The sequence below is a fragment of the Pan paniscus genome, chromosome 19 (genome assembly GCF_029289425.2).
Source record: "Pan paniscus chromosome 19, NHGRI_mPanPan1-v2.0_pri, whole genome shotgun sequence".
In the NCBI taxonomy this organism is placed as follows: domain Eukaryota; kingdom Metazoa; phylum Chordata; class Mammalia; order Primates; family Hominidae; genus Pan; species Pan paniscus.
In genome coordinates this window covers 9444522-9465124 of record NC_073268.2, presented here as the reverse complement: position 1 = coordinate 9465124, position 20603 = coordinate 9444522, and the positions used below count along the sequence as shown (strand labels likewise).

At 51.6% G+C, this 20603-nt stretch overlaps 1 protein-coding gene across 1 annotated transcript in view; it reads right to left on the bottom strand.

Moving 5' to 3' along the window:
• RPA1 (replication protein A1) overlaps nucleotides 1-20603 on the bottom strand; it is a 74421-nt gene that overhangs the window by 10460 nt on the left and 43358 nt on the right. The window contains exons 7-13 of the mRNA XM_003816854.6: nucleotides 19447-19579; nucleotides 17928-18030; nucleotides 16271-16339; nucleotides 15925-16117; nucleotides 15633-15772; nucleotides 6934-7082; nucleotides 3665-3797 (exon numbers count right to left, since the gene is read on the bottom strand). Of these exons, the coding sequence (XP_003816902.4) occupies nucleotides 3665-3797; nucleotides 6934-7082; nucleotides 15633-15772; nucleotides 15925-16117; nucleotides 16271-16339; nucleotides 17928-18030; nucleotides 19447-19579 (920 nt within the window). The remainder of the gene's footprint in view (nucleotides 1-3664; nucleotides 3798-6933; nucleotides 7083-15632; nucleotides 15773-15924; nucleotides 16118-16270; nucleotides 16340-17927; nucleotides 18031-19446; nucleotides 19580-20603) is intronic.

The following is a 20603-nucleotide window of genomic DNA, read 5'->3' as shown; positions in this document are numbered from 1 at the left end:
TTATTATCATATCTGTTATGGTGATTTTTTTTTTTTCTGAGACGGAGTCTCGCTCTGTCACCAGGCTGGAGTGCAGTGGCATGATCTCAGCTCACTGAAATCTCCGCCTCGCAGGGTCAAGCGATTCTCCTGCCTCAGCCTCCCGAGAAGCTGGGACTACAGGCATGCACCACTACGTCCAGCTAATTTTTGTATTTTTAGTAGAGACGGAGTTTTAACCACGTTGGTCAGGGTGGTCTCAATCTCCTGACCTCAGGTGATCCGCCTGCCTCAGCCTCCCAAAGTGCTGGGATTACAGGAATGAGCCACCGCGCCTGGCCTACGGTGATCTTTAACGTCACTATTGTAGTTGTTCTGGGGTGCCACCAACTGCACCCATATAAGATGGGGAACTTATATTGATGAATGTTGTATGTATGCTGACTGATCCTCCAATCAAGTATTCCTGTCTCTCTTCTTTGAATACACAAATAAGAAAGCAAACAGCCTTATTGCTGATATGGAGTAAGTTGTAGTGATCTAGATAGAATAACAAGCAAGCCACAACATTCTCTTAAGCCAAAGCCTAACCCAGAGCAAGGCCTCACCTTTCTTCAATTCTGTGAAGGCTGAGAGAGGTCAGGAAGCTGCAGAAGAGGCCAGGTGCAGTGGCTCACACCTGTAATCCCAGCACTTTGGGAGGCAGAGGCGAGAGGATTGCCTAAGCCAAGGAGTTCGATACCAGCCAGGCAACATAGTGAGACCCAGTCTCTACAAAAAACTGTCAGGGCACGGTGGTGTGCACCTGTAGTCCCAGCTACTCCAGAGGCTGAGGTGAGCTGTGATTGCACCACTGCACTCCAGCCTGGGTGACAGAGTGAGACTCTGTCTCAAAAAAAAAAAAAAAAGCTGCAGAAGAAAAGATGGCAGCCAGCAGATGTTGGTTCATGAGGTTTAAGGAAATAAGCCGTCTCCATAACAAAAGTGCAAGGTGAAGCAGCAAGTGCTGATGGAGAAGCTGCAGCAAGTTATCCAGAAGATCTAGCTAGGACCACCAATGAAGGTGGCTGCACTCAACAACAGATTTTCAACGTAGACAGAATAGCCTTCTGGAAGAAGATGCCATCAAGAACATTCGTCCTAGAGAGTAGAAATCAATGCCTGGCTTCAAAGCTTCAAAGGAAAGGCTGACTCTCCTGTTAGGCGTGAATGCAGCTGGGGACTATAAGGTGAAGCCAGTGCTCACTGACCATGTCAAAAATCCTAGGGCTCATAAGAACTATGCTAAATCTACTTTGCCTCTGCTTTATAAATAGAATAGCAAAGCTTGGATGACAGCATATCCATTTATAGTGTAGTTTATTGAATATTTTAAGCCCACTGTTGAGACCTACTACTCAGAAAAAGAGACTCCTTTAAAAATATGACTGCTCATTGACAATGCACCTGTTCACCCGAGAGCTCAATGGAGACACACAGTACAAGGAGATTAATATATTGACAATGCACCTGTTCACACAAGAGCTCAATGGAGACACACAGTACAAGGAGATTAATATATTGACAATGCACCTGTTCACCCGAGGGCTCAATGGAGACACACAGTACAAGGAGATTAATATATTGACAATGCACCTGTTCACACGAGAGCTCAATGGAGATGCACAGAACGAGGAGATTAATACTGTTTTCATGCTTGATAACAACATCTATTCTGCAGCCCATGCAAATCAAGGAGTAATTTTGACTTTTTAAGTCTAAGAGACACATTTCATGAGGCGATAGTTGCCACAGTGATTCCTCTGATGGATCTGGGGAAAGTAAATTGAAAACCTGAAAAGGATTCACCATTCTAGATGCTATTAAGAACAGTTGGCTGGGCACAGTCGCTCACACCTGTAACTCCTGGCACTTTGGGAGGTTGAGGCAGGGAGATCCCTTGAGCCCAAGAGTTTGAGAGCAGCCTGGGCAACATGACACAAGTCAGTCTCTACAAAAAATACAATTAGCCAGGTGTGGTAGCACCTGTAGTCCCAGCTTGGGAGCCTGGGGAGGTTGAGACTGCAGTGAGCTGTGATCAAGCCAGTGCACTCCAGCCTGAGTGACAGAATGAGACCCTGTCTCAAGTTAAAAAAAAAAAAAAGGAACATTCATGATTCATGGGAGGAGATCAAAATCCCAACATCAACGGGAGTTTGGAACAAGTTGATTCCAACCCTCAAGGCAGACACTGAGGCTTCAAGACTTTGGTGGAGGAGGGATCTGCAGATGTGATGAAAATAACGAGAGAACTAGAATTACAAATGGAGCCTGAAAATGGGCCTGAACTGCTGTAATCTCATGATCAAACTTGAACGGATGAGGGGCTGCTCCTTACGATGGGCAAGGAAAGTGGCTTCTTGAGATGAAATCTCTTGTGGTGAGAACGCTGTGAGCATTGTTGAAATGACGACAAAGGATTTAGAATTTGCATAAGCTTGGCTGATAAAGCAGTGACAGGACCTGAGAGGGAGAGACTCCAGTTTGAAAAAGTTCTCCTCTGGGTAAAATGCTGTCAAACAGCATCGCCGGCTATGGAGAAAGCTTTTGTGAAAGGAAGAGCCAACCAATGTGGCAAACTTCACTGCTGTCTTATTTTAAGAAACTGCCAAAGACACGCCGATGTTCAGCAACCATCGCCGTGATTGGTCAGCCATCAACCCTGAAACAAACCCCCACCAGCAAGAAGATTATGACTCGCTGAAGGCTCAGATGATTGTCAGCATTTTTCAGCAACAAACTTTTTGTTTCAAGAGAAGGGGTCTTCCATGTTGCTCAGTCGAACTCCTGGGCTCATGTAATCCACCTGCCTCAGCCTCCTGGGTAGCTGGGATTACAGAGAACCGAAAGAGTGGGTGTCCCATGACAGGACAAAGAGGATCTGTCCAGTGTTTAATTCTCGAGATGTTCTATAAGAGCACTTAAGAGCTGCTGTTGACAATGACGGATAAGGGTATACAGTGAAATGAGACAGGAGGAATGAAACCTACACTGTATATGATGAAAATAAAAGAGCAGGCGTAAAGGAGAAATAAATGATCTAAATACTAAACTGCTGGCAGAACACAGGCTTAGATCAAGATGGGAGGAGGGTCATTAAATACAAACACTGAAAGGAAAAAGCTGCAACTAAAAGTCAAATGTCAGGGCCAATCCTTGTCCGGGAATGCCGGCAGCTCTCAGCCTATGAGGTTAATACACTATTCTACAGCCAGGAACAGCACCTGTGAAACTGCCTCATGTCTGACACTGAGCCGGACTAATGCTCATCTCAAAAAACATCTTTTTGATATGTGGGCGCTTAAATTTGTAGGAAGGATCACAGGAAAGAAACGTGGACCCGAAAGCAGGTGATATTATACCACAAAGCTTGACTGTCACCCCTGCTCCAAGATCCCTCTAGGAATTGATTCTAAGAGTTCTTCAGACTCTCCTGCCTCCAGTCCCCTGAGGGGTAACACATATTCCCATGAGCACACCTGGCTGCTTCCCTCTGCCAGTGATTCTCAACCCCCATGCCACGCTCAGGTCACAGCCCCGGGTAAGAATTACGGCTCTGACAGCTGGTGCCGGAAACCAAGTTTCTAAATCCATCCTTCTGCACACTTTACAGCCCTTTGTGAAGGTGGTTAGGAATGCTGGGTACCTTGTCGCCTTGGCCCAGGTTCTCGGATTTGACCTCATACAAGGTTTTCCAGTTGGTGTTACTCCCTCCGACTCCGCCGCTCTTTAGATCAGAGATGGAAACACCATCTAAGGCTTGTCCTTCTGCGTCAAACCTGAAAACGTGAACGAATAACGATGACGAGCGCTTGATGTGACATGCTTCTGCTTCTCCACATGCAACTTGCTGCTACGAGACAGACACAGGTTTCCCACCACCCGCCCAGCTTTCACACAGGTCCCGGTCATGTCGGCTGAAGCTGGTATCTTCTTAATTATATATTTTTTATAATATTTAAATTTAAAAAATTGTGTCAGAGTTTCACTCTGTCACCCAGGCTGGAGTGCAATGATGCAATCATGGCTTAAGGCAGCTTTGACCCCCTGAGCTCAAGTGATCCTCCCACCTTTGCCCTGCTAAGTAACTGGGACTACCATGCCCAGGCCCATTAAAAAAATTTTTTTTAGGCTGGGCGCGGTGGCTCATGCCTGTAACCCCAGCATTTTGGGAGGCTGAGGCGGGCGGATCACGAGGTCAAGAGATCGAGACTATCCTGGCCAACATGGTGAAACCCCGTCTCTACTAAAAATACAAAATTAGCCGGGCGTGGTGGTGGGTGCCTGTAATCCCAGCTACTCCGGAGGCTGAGGCAGGAGAATCACTTGTAGGCAATTCTTAGGAGGCGGAGGTTGCAGTGAGCCGAGATGGCGTCATTGCACTCCAGCCTGGGCAACAAGACAGAAACTCCGTCTCGAAAAAAAAATTTTTTTAAGAGATGGGGTCTTGCTCTGTTGGCCAGGCTGATCTCAAACTCCTGGACTCAGACAATCCTCCTCCCTCGGCCTCCCAAAGTGCTGGGATTACAGGGCATGAGGCACTGCTCCTGGCCCAAAGTCTACTGAAGAAACGGAATGACCTTTCTTTGAATCTCAGTTGCTTTGATGCCCCCCAGTGGTGAAGAGAATCAGTGCCAAAGTACCAAAGAATCTTTTCTTAAACTAGCCTTGCATATTGGCAGTGGCCAGACCACCCCAGGCCTAAAATCAGAAACTGGGAAAGTCAACAACCCGTAAGCTATAAAGTGGCCGTCTGGGGTAGTCCTTTAATCTGCTAATGCTCATTCTCAGGCAGCAGCTGCGTGGTGATCATCACCGAAATGTACCAGTGTGGAAACGGACAGCCAATATACCGTGGTAGCAAAAGCGTTTCCATAAAAGGCCTCCTATGCCTGATACAGAAGCCAAAAGTGGTTTTTTTGTTTTGAGACAGAGTCTTGCTTTGTCACCCAGGATGGAGTGTGATGGTACCAACTTGGCTCGCTGCAACCTCCACCTCCTGGCAAGTGATTCTTGTGCCTCAGCCTCCCGAGTAGCTGGGACTACAGGCACGCACCGAGTAGCTGGGACTACGGGTCCGGCTGATTTTTGTATTTTTTGTAGAGACGAGGTTTCACCATGTTGGCCAGGCTGGTCTTGAACTCCTGGCCTCAAGCAATTGCCCACCTCGGCCTCCCAAAGTGCTGGAATTGCAGGTATGAGCCACCGTGCCTGGCCCAAAAGATTTTATAAACCAGAGCAACTTATCAGAAGGCATTATCTTTTTTCTTGTAGATTTACCTTCTTAGTGAAATTTTACTTTTGCTAATATCGAAGCTAAATTAATTTGTATTAAATTATTATGAAAACTGATTGTACTTCTTGATCACACATCAATTGATATGAAGGAAAAGGGGCCAAGGAGAAAGTGGCTCGGGAACACAGCGGTGGCGGAGAGGAGCTGGCCGGAGATGAAAGGCCAAATACCATCCCAAGGTGGGTAACCACACAAAGAACAGGTTCCTTAAACAGAGACCATCTAACAGAATGGATGTTACCCTGAGCTGCAGACAGCTGCCTTCTCCTGTCAGGTAAGCGGCTAAATCCCTCACAGGGGCACAGCAAGGCCCATCCATCTGTTTCACCACTACTAGCTACACAAGTTTACGGTTTCAAAAGCTCCAAGGAGACATTTGCCACCAAAGATCACTCGTCAGGAGTCAACAGAGCAAGGAGAGAGGCGGCCCTTCTTACAATAAAAACTCTGCATTGTTATAGCCAAGATCTAAACATCTCTAATCCTTGTCCAGGTATCGTGTATGCACTGAGCTTGTCTTTGATCAATGCCAAGTTATTTTATTCTGGGGACAGCCGTGCTTTTTATGTTGACTGGGATCATGGTTATTGACAAGTAAAAGATGAAGACATTAATGTGGGAATGCAATTTTAATGTGGGAATGCGATTTTAATGTGGGAATGCAATTAACCTGGAGTCGAACTCCAGAGCCTAAAAGAAAATCAAGCAATAAGAACAAAGCAAATCTGTGGCTAGTTCTGGTCAGACTATGAACGGGCCCTGCAGTTCGGTAGATATGTGTGGACTGTACTACTCATGAGGATGGCTCAGTGACATGAACATTCCAGAAGATGCTTCATGAAACTGGTCAAACACCAGTGCCATTGGTTCAAATGACTCAAAACAAAGAAGGAGTATGTAAAATGAGCTCATTCTTTAGCTGCTTAAATCCTAAGACACAGCTGGAAGCTGACACGCTTCCCCCCCATAGACTACAGCTATGGGAATTATTGAAGCTTGGGCGAAAGTGTTTTCCCTGACCACATCAATTCTTGCATCCTGTGTCTCAGTTTGAAGTACTCTTTTAAGACAGAGTTTGAATGTCCTAAAAAGCTAGATACAGTGAGGAGATTTTAACAGGCTCTCCTCATCCCTTGAGTGCTTTGGGAATAACAATCTAATCCTAACAAAAAGCCCATTGTTCTCACCACACTTGATCAGAGTCTAGTGAATACACGCTAGAAGATGTGATCGGCACCAAAGACTTGACAGAGAAAGAAAGCATGTGTTCCCCCACGCCACAGAGGCCCAGAGCCTAAACCCTGGAAAGAAAGGCGCCTTCAGCACACCGCTGCTGAAGCCTGGCCGTCCCCTCCTTTGGCAGGATCGAGGTCAGCAGGCAGCACTTACATTCTAATTGCCTCCTCCGACTCTCTAGGTTTGTCCTGGGATTACAGGTTTGTCAGTTTAAGGGCTTTAAAGCCCTCCTCAAAGAAGGCATAACGCCTTCAAGAAACACAGGAGCTGCGCCACTCAGGGACGAAGCCTTCTGCTTGGCAGAAAGCTCCCATACTGATTGTAACCAGCTTTTCTCAAAGCCCAGCCTCAAGTAACCCTTCGTTTAGCCCCACAAAACCTACCATCCACGAAGCTTATAGGCCTCTGGGATGTTAGGATTCGCAATGATAGTGCTTGAAGACAGCACAGAGAGGCTCCGTCCACCGAAATCAGAGACTCGGGCTCCTTTGATAGCCAGCACGGGCTGTCTAGAACCATCAAATTTATCAGCCTGTAAAAGAAACACCAGACATATACAAGTGTCAGTAGCAGGAAGAACACAGAAGATTTTTATAGAAAACAAGGCAAACAGTCAATACTAGAGTGAATGTAATCAGTGTACATGGAATCCATACAAGACAGACCTCACACATGAGAATCTACTCGGAGACACATCAAAACTATCACTGCTTTCCTAGAGTTAGGGGAAAGAGCATTTCCCCGCGTAAAGCCTGAATCACAGCAAATCTCACAGAAGTAAGATAAAGGATTTTAAATATTTACCAGACAGCACAATCCTTCCCATCTACATGGTGAAAGCCCCCAACTCATAGGACAAAACCACCCCCACGAGGAGCTCCTCCTGTGTGTGCTGAAGGCCCCATCCTATAGGACAAGATGCCCCCCTCCCCCAACCCCAGGAGCTCCTCCTGTGTGTGCTGAAGGCTCCATCCTATAGGACAAGACCCCTCCCTCCCCCAACCCCAGGAGCTCCTCCTGTGTGTGCTGAAGGCTCCATCCTATAGGACAAGACCCCTCCCTCCCCCAACCCCAGGAGCTCCTCCTGTGTGTGCTGAAGGCTCCATCCTATAGGACAAGACCCCTCCCTCCCCCAACCCCAGGAGCTCCTCCTGTGTGTGCTGAAGGCCCCATCCTATAGGACAAGACGCCCCCCTCCCCCAACCCCAGGAGCTCCTCCTGTGTGTGCTGAAGGCTCCATCCTATAGGACAAGACCCCTCCCTCCCCCAACCCCAGGAGCTCCTCCTGTGTGTGCTGAAGGCTCCATCCTATAGGACAAGACCCCTCCCTCCCCCAACCCCAGGAGCTCCTCCTGTGTGTGCTGAAGGCTCCATCCTATAGGACAAGACCCCTCCCTCCCCCAACCCCAGGAGCTCCTCCTGTGTGTGCTGAAGGCCCCATCCTATAGGACAAGACGCCCCCCTCCCCCAACCCCAGGAGCTCCTCCTGTGTGTGCTGAAGGCTCCATCCTATAGGACAAGACCCCTCCCTCCCCCAACCCCAGGAGCTCCTCCTGTGTGTGCTGAAGGCTCCATCCTATAGGACAAGACCACGCCCTCCCCCAACCCCAGGAGCTCCTCCTGTGTGTGCTGAAGGCCCCATCCTATAGGACAAGACGCCCCCCTCCCCCAACCACAGGAGCTCCTCCTGTGTGTGCTGAAGGCCCCATCCTATAGGACAAGACCCCTCCCTCCCCCAACCCCAACCCCAGGAGCTCCTCCTGTGTGTGCTGAAGGCTCCATCCTATAGGACAAGACCCCTCCCTCCCCCAACCACAGGAGCTCCTCCTGTGTGTGCTGAAGGCCCCATCCTATAGGACAAGACCCCTCCCTCCCCCAACCCCAGGAGCTCCTCCTGTGTGTGCTGAAGGCCCCATCCTATAGGACAAGACGCCCCCCCCAACCCCAGGAGCTCCTCCTGTGTGTGCTGAAGGCTCCATCCTATAGGACAAGACCCCTCCCTCCCCCAACCCCAGGAGCTCCTCCTGTGTGTGCTGAAGGCTCCATCCTATAGGACAAGACCCCTCCCAACCCCAACCCCAGGAGCTCCTCCTGTGTGTGCTGAAGGCCCCTCCTATAGGACAAGACCCCTCCCTCCCCTCAACCCCAGGAGCTCCTCCTGTGTGTGCTGAAGGCTCCATCCTATAGGACAAGACCACGCCCTCCCTCAACCCCAGGAGCTCCTCCTGTGTGTGCTGAAGGCCCCATCCTATAGGACAAGACCACGCCCTCCCCCAACCCCAGGAGCTCCTCCTGTGTGTGCTGAAGGCCCCTCCTATAGGACAAGACCCCTCCCAACCCCAGGAGCTCCTCCTGTGTGTGCTGAAGGCTCCATCCTATAGGACAAGACCACGCCCTCCCTCAACCCCAGGAGCTCCTCCTGTGTGTGCTGAAGGCCCCTCCTATAGGACAAGACCCCTCCCTCCCCTCAACCCCAGGAGCTCCTCCTGTGTGTGCTGAAGGCCCCTCCTATAGGACAAGACCACGCCCCAACCCCAGGAGCTCCTCCTGTGTGTGCTGAAGGCTCCATCCTATAGGACAAGACCCCTCCCTCCCCCAACTCCAGGAGCTCCTCCTGTGTGTGCTGAAGGCCCCTCCTATAGGACAAGACCACGCCCCAACCCCAGGAGCTCCTCCTGTGTGTGCTGAAGGCCCCATCCCATAGGACAAGACCACGCCCCAACCCCAACCCCAGGAGCTCCTCCTGTGTGTGCTGAAGGCCCCATCCTATAGGACAAGACCCCTCCCAACCCCAACCCCAACCCCAGGAGCTCCTCCTGTGTGTGCTGAAGGCCCCTCCTATAGGACAAGACCCCTCCCTCCCTCAACTCCAGGAGCTCCTCCTGTGTGTGCTGAAGGCTCCATCCTATAGGACAAGACCCCTTCCTCCCCCAACCCCAGGAGCTCCTCCTGTGTGTGCTGAAGGCCCCATCCCATAGGACAAGACCACGCCCCAACCCCAACCACAGGAGCTCCTCCTGTGTGTGCTGAAGGCCCCTCCTATAGGACAAGACCACGCCCTCCCTCAACTCCAGGAGCTCCTCCTGTGTGTGCTGAAGGCTCCATCCTATAGGACAAGACCCCTCCCTCCCCCAACCCCAGGAGCTCCTCCTGTGTGTGCTGAAGGCCCCATCCTATAGGACAAGACCCCTCCCTCCCCCAACCCCAGGAGCTCCTCCTGTGTGTGCTGAAGGCTCCATCCTATAGGACAAGACCCCTCCCTCCCTCAACTCCAGGAGCTCCTCCTGTGTGTGCTGAAGGCTCCATCCTATAGGACAAGACCCCTCCCTCCCCCAACCCCAGGAGCTCCTCCTGTGTGTGCTGAAGGCCCCATCCTATAGGACAAGACCCCTCCCTCCCCCAACCCCAGGAGCTCCTCCTGTGTGTGCTGAAGGCTCCATCCTATAGGACAAGACCCCTCCCTCCCTCAACTCCAGGAGCTCCTCCTGTGTGTGCTGAAGGCCCCATCCTATAGGACAAGACGCCCCCCCCAACCCCAGGAGCTCCTCCTGTGTGTGCTGAAGGCCCCTCCTATAGGACAAGACCACGCCCCAACCCCAGGAGCTCCTCCTGTGTGTGCTGAAGGCTCCATCATATAGGACAAGACCCCTCCCTCCCCCAACCCCAGGAGCTCCTCCTGTGTGTGCTGAAGGCCCCATCCTATAGGACAAGACCCCTCCCTCCCCCAACCCCAGGAGCTCCTCCTGTGTGTGCTGAAGGCCCCATCCTATAGGACAAGACCCCTCCCTCCCCCAACCCCAGGAGCTCCTCCTGTGTGTGCTGAAGGCCCCATCCCATAGGACAAGACCACGCCCTCCCCCAACCCCAGGAGCTCCTCCTGTGTGTGCTGAAGGCCCCATCCTATAGGACAAGACCCCTCCCTCCCCCAACCCCAGGAGCTCCTCCTGTGTGTGCTGAAGGCCCCATCCTATAGGACAAGACGCCCCCCCCCAACCCCAGGAGCTCCTCCTGTGTGTGCTGAAGGCCCCATCCTATAGGACAAGACGCCCCCCCCCAACCCCAGGAGCTCCTCCTGTGTGTGCTGAAGGCCCCTCCTATAGGACAAGACCCCTCCCTCCCTCAACTCCAGGAGCTCCTCCTGTGTGTGCTGAAGGCTCCATCCTATAGGACAAGACCCCTTCCTCCCCCAACCCCAGGAGCTCCTCCTGTGTGTGCTGAAGGCCCCATCCCATAGGACAAGACCACGCCCCAACCCCAACCACAGGAGCTCCTCCTGTGTGTGCTGAAGGCCCCTCCTATAGGACAAGACCACGCCCTCCCTCAACTCCAGGAGCTCCTCCTGTGTGTGCTGAAGGCTCCATCCTATAGGACAAGACCCCTCCCTCCCCCAACCCCAGGAGCTCCTCCTGTGTGTGCTGAAGGCCCCATCCTATAGGACAAGACCCCTCCCTCCCCCAACCCCAGGAGCTCCTCCTGTGTGTGCTGAAGGCCCCATCCTATAGGACAAGACCCCTCCCTCCCCCAACCCCAGGAGCTCCTCCTGTGTGTGCTGAAGGCCCCATCCCATAGGACAAGACCACGCCCCAACCCCAACCACAGGAGCTCCTCCTGTGTGTGCTGAAGGCCCCTCCTATAGGACAAGACCCCTCCCTCCCCCAACCCCAGGAGCTCCTCCTGTGTGTGCTGAAGGCCCCATCCTATAGGACAAGACCCCTCCCTCCCCCAACCCCAGGAGCTCCTCCTGTGTGTGCTGAAGGCCCCATCCTATAGGACAAGACCCCTCCCTCCCCCAACCCCAGGAGCTCCTCCTGTGTGTGCTGAAGGCCCCATCCCATAGGACAAGACCCCTCCCTCCCTCAACTCCAGGAGCTCCTCCTGTGTGTGCTGAAGGCTCCATCCTATAGGACAAGACCCCTCCCTCCCTCAACTCCAGGAGCTCCTCCTGTGTGTGCTGAAGGCCCCTCCTATAGGACAAGACCCCTTCCTCCCCCAACCCCAGGAGCTCCTCCTGTGTGTGCTGAAGGCCCCATCCCATAGGACAAGACCACGCCCCAACCCCAACCACAGGAGCTCCTCCTGTGTGTGCTGAAGGCCCCTCCTATAGGACAAGACCACGCCCTCCCTCAACTCCAGGAGCTCCTCCTGTGTGTGCTGAAGGCTCCATCCTATAGGACAAGACCCCTCCCTCCCCCAACCCCAGGAGCTCCTCCTGTGTGTGCTGAAGGCCCCATCCTATAGGACAAGACCCCTCCCTCCCCCAACCCCAGGAGCTCCTCCTGTGTGTGCTGAAGGCTCCATCCTATAGGACAAGACCCCTCCCTCCCCCAACCCCAGGAGCTCCTCCTGTGTGTGCTGAAGGCCCCATCCCATAGGACAAGACCACGCCCCAACCCCAACCACAGGAGCTCCTCCTGTGTGTGCTGAAGGCCCCTCCTATAGGACAAGACCACGCCCTCCCTCAACTCCAGGAGCTCCTCCTGTGTGTGCTGAAGGCTCCATCCTATAGGACAAGACCCCTCCCTCCCCCAACCCCAGGAGCTCCTCCTGTGTGTGCTGAAGGCCCCATCCTATAGGACAAGACCCCTCCCTCCCCCAACCCCAGGAGCTCCTCCTGTGTGTGCTGAAGGCCCCTCCTATAGGACAAGACCACGCCCCAACCCCAGGAGCTCCTCCTGTGTGTGCTGAAGGCCCCTCCTATAGGACAAGACCACGCCCTCCCTCAACTCCAGGAGCTCCTCCTGTGTGTGCTGAAGGCTCCATCCTATAGGACAAGACCCCTCCCTCCCCCAACCCCAGGAGCTCCTCCTGTGTGTGCTGAAGGCCCCATCCTATAGGACAAGACCCCTCCCTCCCCCAACCACAGGAGCTCCTCCTGTGTGTGCTGAAGGCTCCATCCTATAGGACAAGACCCCTCCCTCCCCCAACCCCAGGAGCTCCTCCTGTGTGTGCTGAAGGCCCCTCCTATAGGACAAGACCCCTCCCTCCCCTCAACCCCAGGAGCTCCTCCTGTGTGTGCTGAAGGCTCCATCCTATAGGACAAGACGCCCCCCCCAACCCCAGGAGCTCCTCCTGTGTGTGCTGAAGGCTCCATCCTATAGGACAAGACCCCTCCCTCTCCCAACCCCAGGAGCTCCTCCTGTGTGTGCTGAAGGCTCCATCCTATAGGACAAGACCCCTTCCTCCCCCAACCCCAGGAGCTCCTCCTGTGTGTGCTGAAGGCTCCATCCTATAGGACAAGACCACGGCCTCCCCCAACCCCAGGAGCTCCTCCTGTGTGTGCTGAAGGCCCCATCCTATAGGACAAGACCCCTCCCAACCCCAGGAGCTCCTCCTGTGTGTGCTGAAGGCCCCATCCTATAGGACAAGACCCCTCCCTCCCTCAACCCCAGGAGCTCCTCCTGTGTGTGCTGAAGGCCCCTCCTATAGGACAAGACCCCTCCCTCCCTCAACCCCAGGAGCTCCTCCTGTGTGTGCTGAAGGCCCCATCCTATAGGACAAGACCACGGCCTCCCCCAACCCCAGGAGCTCCTCCTGTGTGTGCTGAAGGCCCCATCCTATAGGACAAGACCCCTCCCTCCCTCAACCCCAGGAGCTCCTCCTGTGTGTGCTGAAGGCCCCTCCTATAGGACAAGACCCCTCCCTCCCCCAACCCCAGGAGCTCCTCCTGTGTGTGCTGAAGGCCCCTCCTATAGGACAAGACCACGCCCCAACCCCAGGAGCTCCTCCTGTGTGTGCTGAAGGCCCCTCCTATAGGACAAGACCACGCCCTCCCTCAACTCCAGGAGCTCCTCCTGTGTGTGCTGAAGGCTCCATCCTATAGGACAAGACCCCTCCCTCCCCCAACCCCAGGAGCTCCTCCTGTGTGTGCTGAAGGCTCCATCCTATAGGACAAGACCCCTCCCAACCCCAGGAGCTCCTCCTGTGTGTGCTGAAGGCTCCATCCTATAGGACAAGACCCCTCCCTCCCCCAACCCCAGGAGCTCCTCCTGTGTGTGCTGAAGGCTCCATCCTATAGGACAAGACCCCTCCCTCCCCCAACCCCAGGAGCTCCTCCTGTGTGTGCTGAAGGCCCCTCCTATAGGACAAGACCCCTCCCTCCCCTCAACCCCAGGAGCTCCTCCTGTGTGTGCTGAAGGCCCCATCCTACAGGACAAGACCCCTCCCTCCCTCAACCCCAGGAGCTCCTCCTGTGTGTGCTGAAGGCCCCATCCTATAGGACAAGACCACGCCCCAACCCCAACCACAGGAGCTCCTCCTGTGTGTGCTGAAGGCCCCATCCTATAGGACAAGACCCCTCCCTCCCCCAACCCCAGGAGCTCCTCCTGTGTGTGCTGAAGGCCCCATCCTATAGGACAAGACCCCTCCCTCCCCCAACCCCAGGAGCTCCTCCTGTGTGTGCTGAAGGCCCCATCCTATAGGACAAGACCCCTCCCTCCCCCAACCCCAGGAGCTCCTCCTGTGTGTGCTGAAGGCCCCATCCTATAGGACAAGACCCCTCCCTCCCCCAACCCCAGGAGCTCCTCCTGTGTGTGCTGAAGGCTCCATCCTATAGGACAAGACCCCTCCCTCCCCCAACTCCAGGAGCTCCTCCTGTGTGTGCTGAAGGCTCCATCCTATAGGACAAGACCCCTCCCAACCCCAGGAGCTCCTCCTGTGTGTGCTGAAGGCCCCATCCTATAGGACAAGACCCCTCCCTCCCAACCCCAGGAGCTCCTCCTGTGTGTGCTGAAGGCTCCATCCTATAGGACAAGACCACGCCCCAACCCCAGGAGCTCCTCCTGTGTGTGTTGAAGGCCCCATCCTATAGGACAAGACCCCTCCCTCCCAACCCCAGGAGCTCCTCCTGTGTGTGCTGAAGGCCCCATCCTATAGGACAAGACCCCTCCCTCCCCCACCCCAGGAGCTCCTCCTGTGTGTGTTGAAGGCTCCATCCTATAGGACAAGACCCCTCCCTCCCTCAACTCCAGGAGCTCCTCCTGTGTGTGCTGAAGGCCCCATCCTATAGGACAAGACTCCTCCCTCCCCCAACCACAGGAGCTCCTCCTGTGTGTGCTGAAGGCCCCATCCTATAGGACAAGACTCCTCCCTCCCCCAACCCCAGGAGCTCCTCCTGTGTGTGCTGAAGGCCCCATCCTATAGGACAAGACCACGCCCTCCCTCAACCCCAGGAGCTCCTCCTGTGTGTGTTGAAGGCTCCATCCTATAGGACAAGACCCCTCCCTCCCCCAACTCCAGGAGCTCCTCCTGTGTGTGCTGAAGGCCCCATCCTATAGGACAAGACCACGCCCTCCCTCAACCCCAGGAGCTCCTCCTGTGTGTGCTGAAGGCCCCATCCTATAGGACAAGACCACGCCCTCCCTCAACCCCAGGAGCTCCTCCTGTGTGTGCTGAAGGCTCCATCCTATAGGACAAGACCCCTCCCTCCCTCAACCCCAGGAGCTCCTCCTGTGTGTGCTGAAGGCCCCATCCTATAGGACAAGACCCCTCCCTCCCTCAACCCCAGGAGCTCCTCCTGTGTGTGCTGAAGGCCCCATCCTATAGGACAAGACCCCTCCCTCCCTCAACCCCAGGAGCTCCTCCTGTGTGTGCTGAAGGCCCCTCCTATAGGACAAGACCCCTCCCTCCCCCAACCCCAGGAGCTCCTCCTGTGTGTGCTGAAGGCCCCATCCTATAGGACAAGACCCCTCCCTCCCAACCCCAGGAGCTCCTCCTGTGTGTGCTGAAGGCTCCATCCTATAGGACAAGACCCCTCCCTCCCTCAACCCCAGGAGCTCCTCCTGTGTGTGCTGAAGGCCCCATCCTATAGGACAAGACCACGCCCCAACCCCAACCCCAGGAGCTCCTCCTGTGTGTGCTGAAGGCTCCATCCTATAGGACAAGACCCCTCCCTCCCTCAACCCCAGGAGCTCCTCCTGTGTGTGCTGAAGGCCCCATCCTATAGGACAAGACCACGCCCCAACCCCAACCCCAGGAGCTCCTCCTGTGTGTGCTGAAGGCTCCATCCTATAGGACAAGACCACGCCCCAACCCCAACCCCAGGAGCTCCTCCTGTGTGTGTTGAAGGCCCCATCCCAGCACTTACATCTTCCCCCCACAGTGTAGCAGTCACCACCTTCCCGGATGTGTCCATCAAGTAGATATTCCTCTTGGCAACTTCTCTGTTGTTAGACCTCACTGTGATTTTAGTGGCGTCTTCATAGCTCTTGCAGATCCCGATGATGTCTAAAACACATGCATGTGTTAGCAGGAGGTGGTCAAGGCTCCCATTCCGACGCCAGCAAAGGATGAACGGCAAGCACTGAAGCCTGACACCACCCCGTACACTGCAAAGAAAGCTAGTCATCCCTGCTCTTCCTTCTCATACACGAGCTTACCTACAAGTGAGTCTTTCGACTTGTTCTCGAGGTCATCAATCCCCGTGAAATCAAACTGAACCGTAGGTAAATGACGGTCGTCCTCACAGGGCATGACGGAAGTCTCGTTATTGAAGGTCATCTCATAGTCATTTTTAACAGCTGTGAACTGCTTGTTAGCAATCTTCAGGGTGCCTTTCGAGAAATAATACACCTGCGAAGGAGGCCAAGCCACAGAACCTGTGACTACCATCAAATCGGACAGAAACCCCTAGTCTGCCACCACACACCCCTCCCCTGGGCCAGCGTCTTTTCATCCGCACTCCACCCCCAGGCGGTGTCAGTTCTAAAGTCAGCACGGCCATACCTTGTTCACTTCAATAAGAGGAAAGAACTTGTCCACTTGCTCATTGAAAGCTGTGGCTCGGATTTCACCCTGCAGAAGCACGTGGGCAGGTTAGGGCTGCGGGACTGACCACAGGCCACCCCAGCACCCAAGTGACACTGGGATAGAACACAGGCCACCCTAGCACCAAAGTGACATCTTGAGAGCAGTGGCCCTTGCACAAACAGGGTCCAGAGAGGGCTACGGACATCCCAGGAACCCGCATTTTACAGTCACACACTGAAGTCACTGGCCCCGCTGAAGAATGAGAATTTCAGCTGGCCAATCCCATAATCATGCTGCATTAGCCTCAACTGAGAAACAGAACAGAACAAAACGGCAATGACGAGTTTAATTTATTCTGACAATAAAAACAAAAAAAGTTGAATACTGAGGGACACGCCCGGAGCCCACGAGGAAGGTGCTGCCACGGGGTGATTCACCGGCTCCCTCCACGGTGCCCTCTCAGTGACAAACCACTTCACATTCGGAGCCATTGCCAAAAATGTCAGAGTAAGTCATGTTTGCAAGTTGCTTGTGATCTGATTTTCACTTTTGCTTTTCTGTCAGCCAAAATTTACAAGTGGACAAGAAATTTTAGCCAACCACCATACATTAGAACAATAACTTCTAAAAAAAAATTAGGTTCTAATATTGATTCTGCCATCACACAAACATTTTGGGTGTTATATCAACTTCCAAAAAAAACATCTATTTTTTTCCCCCTATTTGGGAGTCTGAACAAACAGGAAATCTGCAGCACTTTGAAAAGAATGCTGAAGTACATTTTAGGAATTATTATTATTTCTGAGATGGAGTCTCACTCTGTCGCCCAGGCTGGAGTGCAGTGGTGCAATCTTGGCTGGCTGCAACCTCCACCTCCTGGGTTCAAGCGATTCTCCTGCCTCAGCCTCCCAAGTAGCTGGGACTACAGGCACCTGCCACCACACCCAGCTAATTTTTGTATTTTTAGTATAAACGGTGTTTCACTATGTTGGCCAGGCTGGTCTCGAACTCCTGACCTCAAGTGATCTGCGCACCCTGGCCTCCCAAAGTGTTGGGATTACAGGCGTGAGCCACCACACCCAGCAATTTCAGGAATTATTCACAAAACGAATGGACAGATTAACAGCTATCAAGACTGTCGTGCTTCCACGGCATAGGAATTTTGTCTCATCGTCATGGTTTTGTTTAGTTTAAATAAAGCAAATAGAGAATCTGCACAGTCAGAACCCATCTCCCACAAAACCACTCCCATATCGAGGTCACAACTGTGTGCCTTCTGCTGTGTCCCAAAGCTCCACGGCGCTCACAAGCAGGCATCACCTCCCAGTGCTCTCAGTGCACCTGTCAGCAAATCAGACTGTCTCCAGCTTCTCCTGCCCAGGAGGCTACTTATATATTTAGAAAACTACTTTCTACTGCTACAAACGCTGTCATTTAAGATCAAAGATTTTATTTAGGACCTTAACCCTCTACTCCAGACAGCATCAAAAGACTATGACAGAGGGAAAAGCACAATAACAATCATGCTTCTCTCTGGCCTACTATTATTCTTCACCTCATAGGCCCGCAGAGCTGAGCCTTTTGTTTCTCAGCGAGTCCACTGCCCTTACTCCCCAACATGACAAACACTCACACTTTCATCAACCAGTTCTAGAGAGAAAAGCTTCCCTTCCCCTCGGGAGTTGCTCCAGGTACGGATCTGACTTTTGTTGGTAACACGAGCACAAATGGTCCACCTACAAACCAAATCGATCATATTAGTGTATGGGGTCTTCCTTGGAAAAGATCAAGTAAGAAATCATCTTCCTACAGCCTTTCTCGTCTTACGCATATTCCATTTTCCAACCTGTATTTTAATCCAGCTAATTAAAACCCCAAGATGACACGTCGGTTTGACAGTTTACAGAATAAGCAAATAGTAAAACATGCAAAGTGATTTAATACTAACTCATTCTCCTGTCAAATAAGTAAATTTATAAACTCTCTCCCTTCTCCAAAAAGCATCACCAAGGCAACCATACCCCCTTAATGAAAGGTTCTAAGCTGGAAAATACAGTAACACCAGCAATTATATTTTGCCACAGTTTTCAATTATGGGAACTGATATAACTGGTGTTACACTTCTGTCTCATTCGTAACGCACCCTGAATAGAATACACGATGTTGGTGGACCATCGGGAAGAACACACTGAAGCAGCATGACCTTAGAGAGAAGTATGGAAAAAGGAGGCACAGGGCACATTAGGTACCCCACTTATAATTTCACAGGGAAAAATATCTTTCCTACGTTACAGAGTATTGAAGAATAAATATAAACATATCTGGAAGGATTCTGAAAGAAGAACTCTAATTTTTAACTATTCAAATTGCTTTATTTTGTTTATTTATCTTGAGAGACGGAATCTCACTCTGTTACTCAGGCTGGAAGGCAGTGGCGCAATCTTGGCTCACTGCAACCTCCGCCTCCTGGGTTCAAGCGATTCTTCTGCCTCAGCCTCCTGAGTAGCGGGGATTACAGGCGTGCTCCACAACACCTGGCTAATTTTTGTATTTTTAGTAGAGACACGGTTTCACCATGTTGGCCAGGCTGGTCTCAAACTCCCGACCTCAGGTGATCCACCCGCCTCAGCCTCCTAAAGTGCGGGGATTACGGGCATGAGCCACCGCGCCCGGCTTCAAATTAATTTTTAGTGGAAAAAAGTCATATAAAAGAAATTTATGTTCAGGGTATGTTCATGTGTTTAATACAAATAGTGCAGATTATTTTAGCCAACTAAACCAAAGACGAAGTCACCTGTTTATAGGAGAAGATTAAATGCCTTTTGAATTATCAGAAATATTTATTTTTACTCATAAGACTATCAACTGATTAAGCATTAAGTATTTTTAATTTCAAATTCTTTCAAAATGAATGAAACCCCACAGGCTATGGCAGATTGCTATTGTTGCTATATTTTCCAACAAGAGTTAAAAGTTTGCCACAATTTGTACCCCTTTCCTCCTCAGCAAAAAAAAAAAAAAAAGAGTAAACCCATTCTATTTGGTGGTATTTGGTGGTGACCCTGAAGTTCACGCATAAATAACTCAAGAGTCCGTAATAGCTTCTCCGATTTCGTAAGTACACTCTGAACTTACTCTATGCAACAACTCACTTGGATTGGTAAGGAGTGAGGCTGGCAATGGGCACCACTTTGGACTGTGTTCCCCCAGAAGTGTGTGACAGGCTGGGACCTGTAGCTTTTCCAAATGTCTTTGAAGCACCATAAGCCTTAGAAACAGTAGAACCTTTAAAAACAAACGCAAACGAAAAGGAGTTATTACTATTCTACTTAGCTTTTTTATAGTAAGCTTTACAATAACTCTAAATTTTGGAGGTGCCACTAGTGAAATCATATAACATGAGAGGCAAAGCTTTTCCTTTTTATATGCAAGAGATACGCAGATCAAATAGAGACTGAGGCTGGAGGCTACAAAAGCAATCTAGGATGAAGGCTGCGCACACAGCAGCTCACTGCTATGTTTGCTGATGTCAGCCCCGAGGTCAAAGTAATAATGGTAACGAATCCAGACACTGCTGTTTCTGAAGGCCGCCCTCTTAAACACTTCTCTTGCCTCAACGGGCAAGATAACGGGTGAGAAAAAGAAAATCAACTTTTGTAACTGGTAAAACTGACGGCAAGGCACTAGTCACATGAAGGACAGGATGTAAGGGACCTATCACAAATAGATTGCCTCCAAATCCCCAGACAACTCCCAGATCTCAATGCATCTGAAGGACTAGCAAGTCTAGAATGAAGTCTGTAAGAATGAGTTTCGTCGGGTGCAAAGGGCAGGAATCAGTTTTTGGTCAAGATATGTTAAGTGGGTGACCACTAAGACCCTTCCGCCTCCTTAATCCAAACCTAAGCAGCTGCCCTGCGCCGGGAAAGAACAGGGAATCAGGTGAGTTCTTTTATACGCACCAGGTATCTGCAAAACTCAACGTCCAAATTCAGAAAATGTAATTTAGTTCAGTGATTTCATACCCTCTACATCAAAACATTTCTTCAGAATAGAATTTGGCTAAAAATATCAATACACCATCTATCCAGTATTTATTTACTGGGTTTCCACGGCATGTGCCACATCCTTCTAGGCATTCGTAGGAATTAGTAAAAAATAGACATAGGAGTGTTTCTGTGTTGAAATTTTCTAACTGGGGAGTCGAGAGAGATCAATACACACACAATAGTAATTACCTCAAGATTGTGTAAGGACACACAGGTACTTTGTAGAATACATGTGTATACCCATACATAATATATAATTT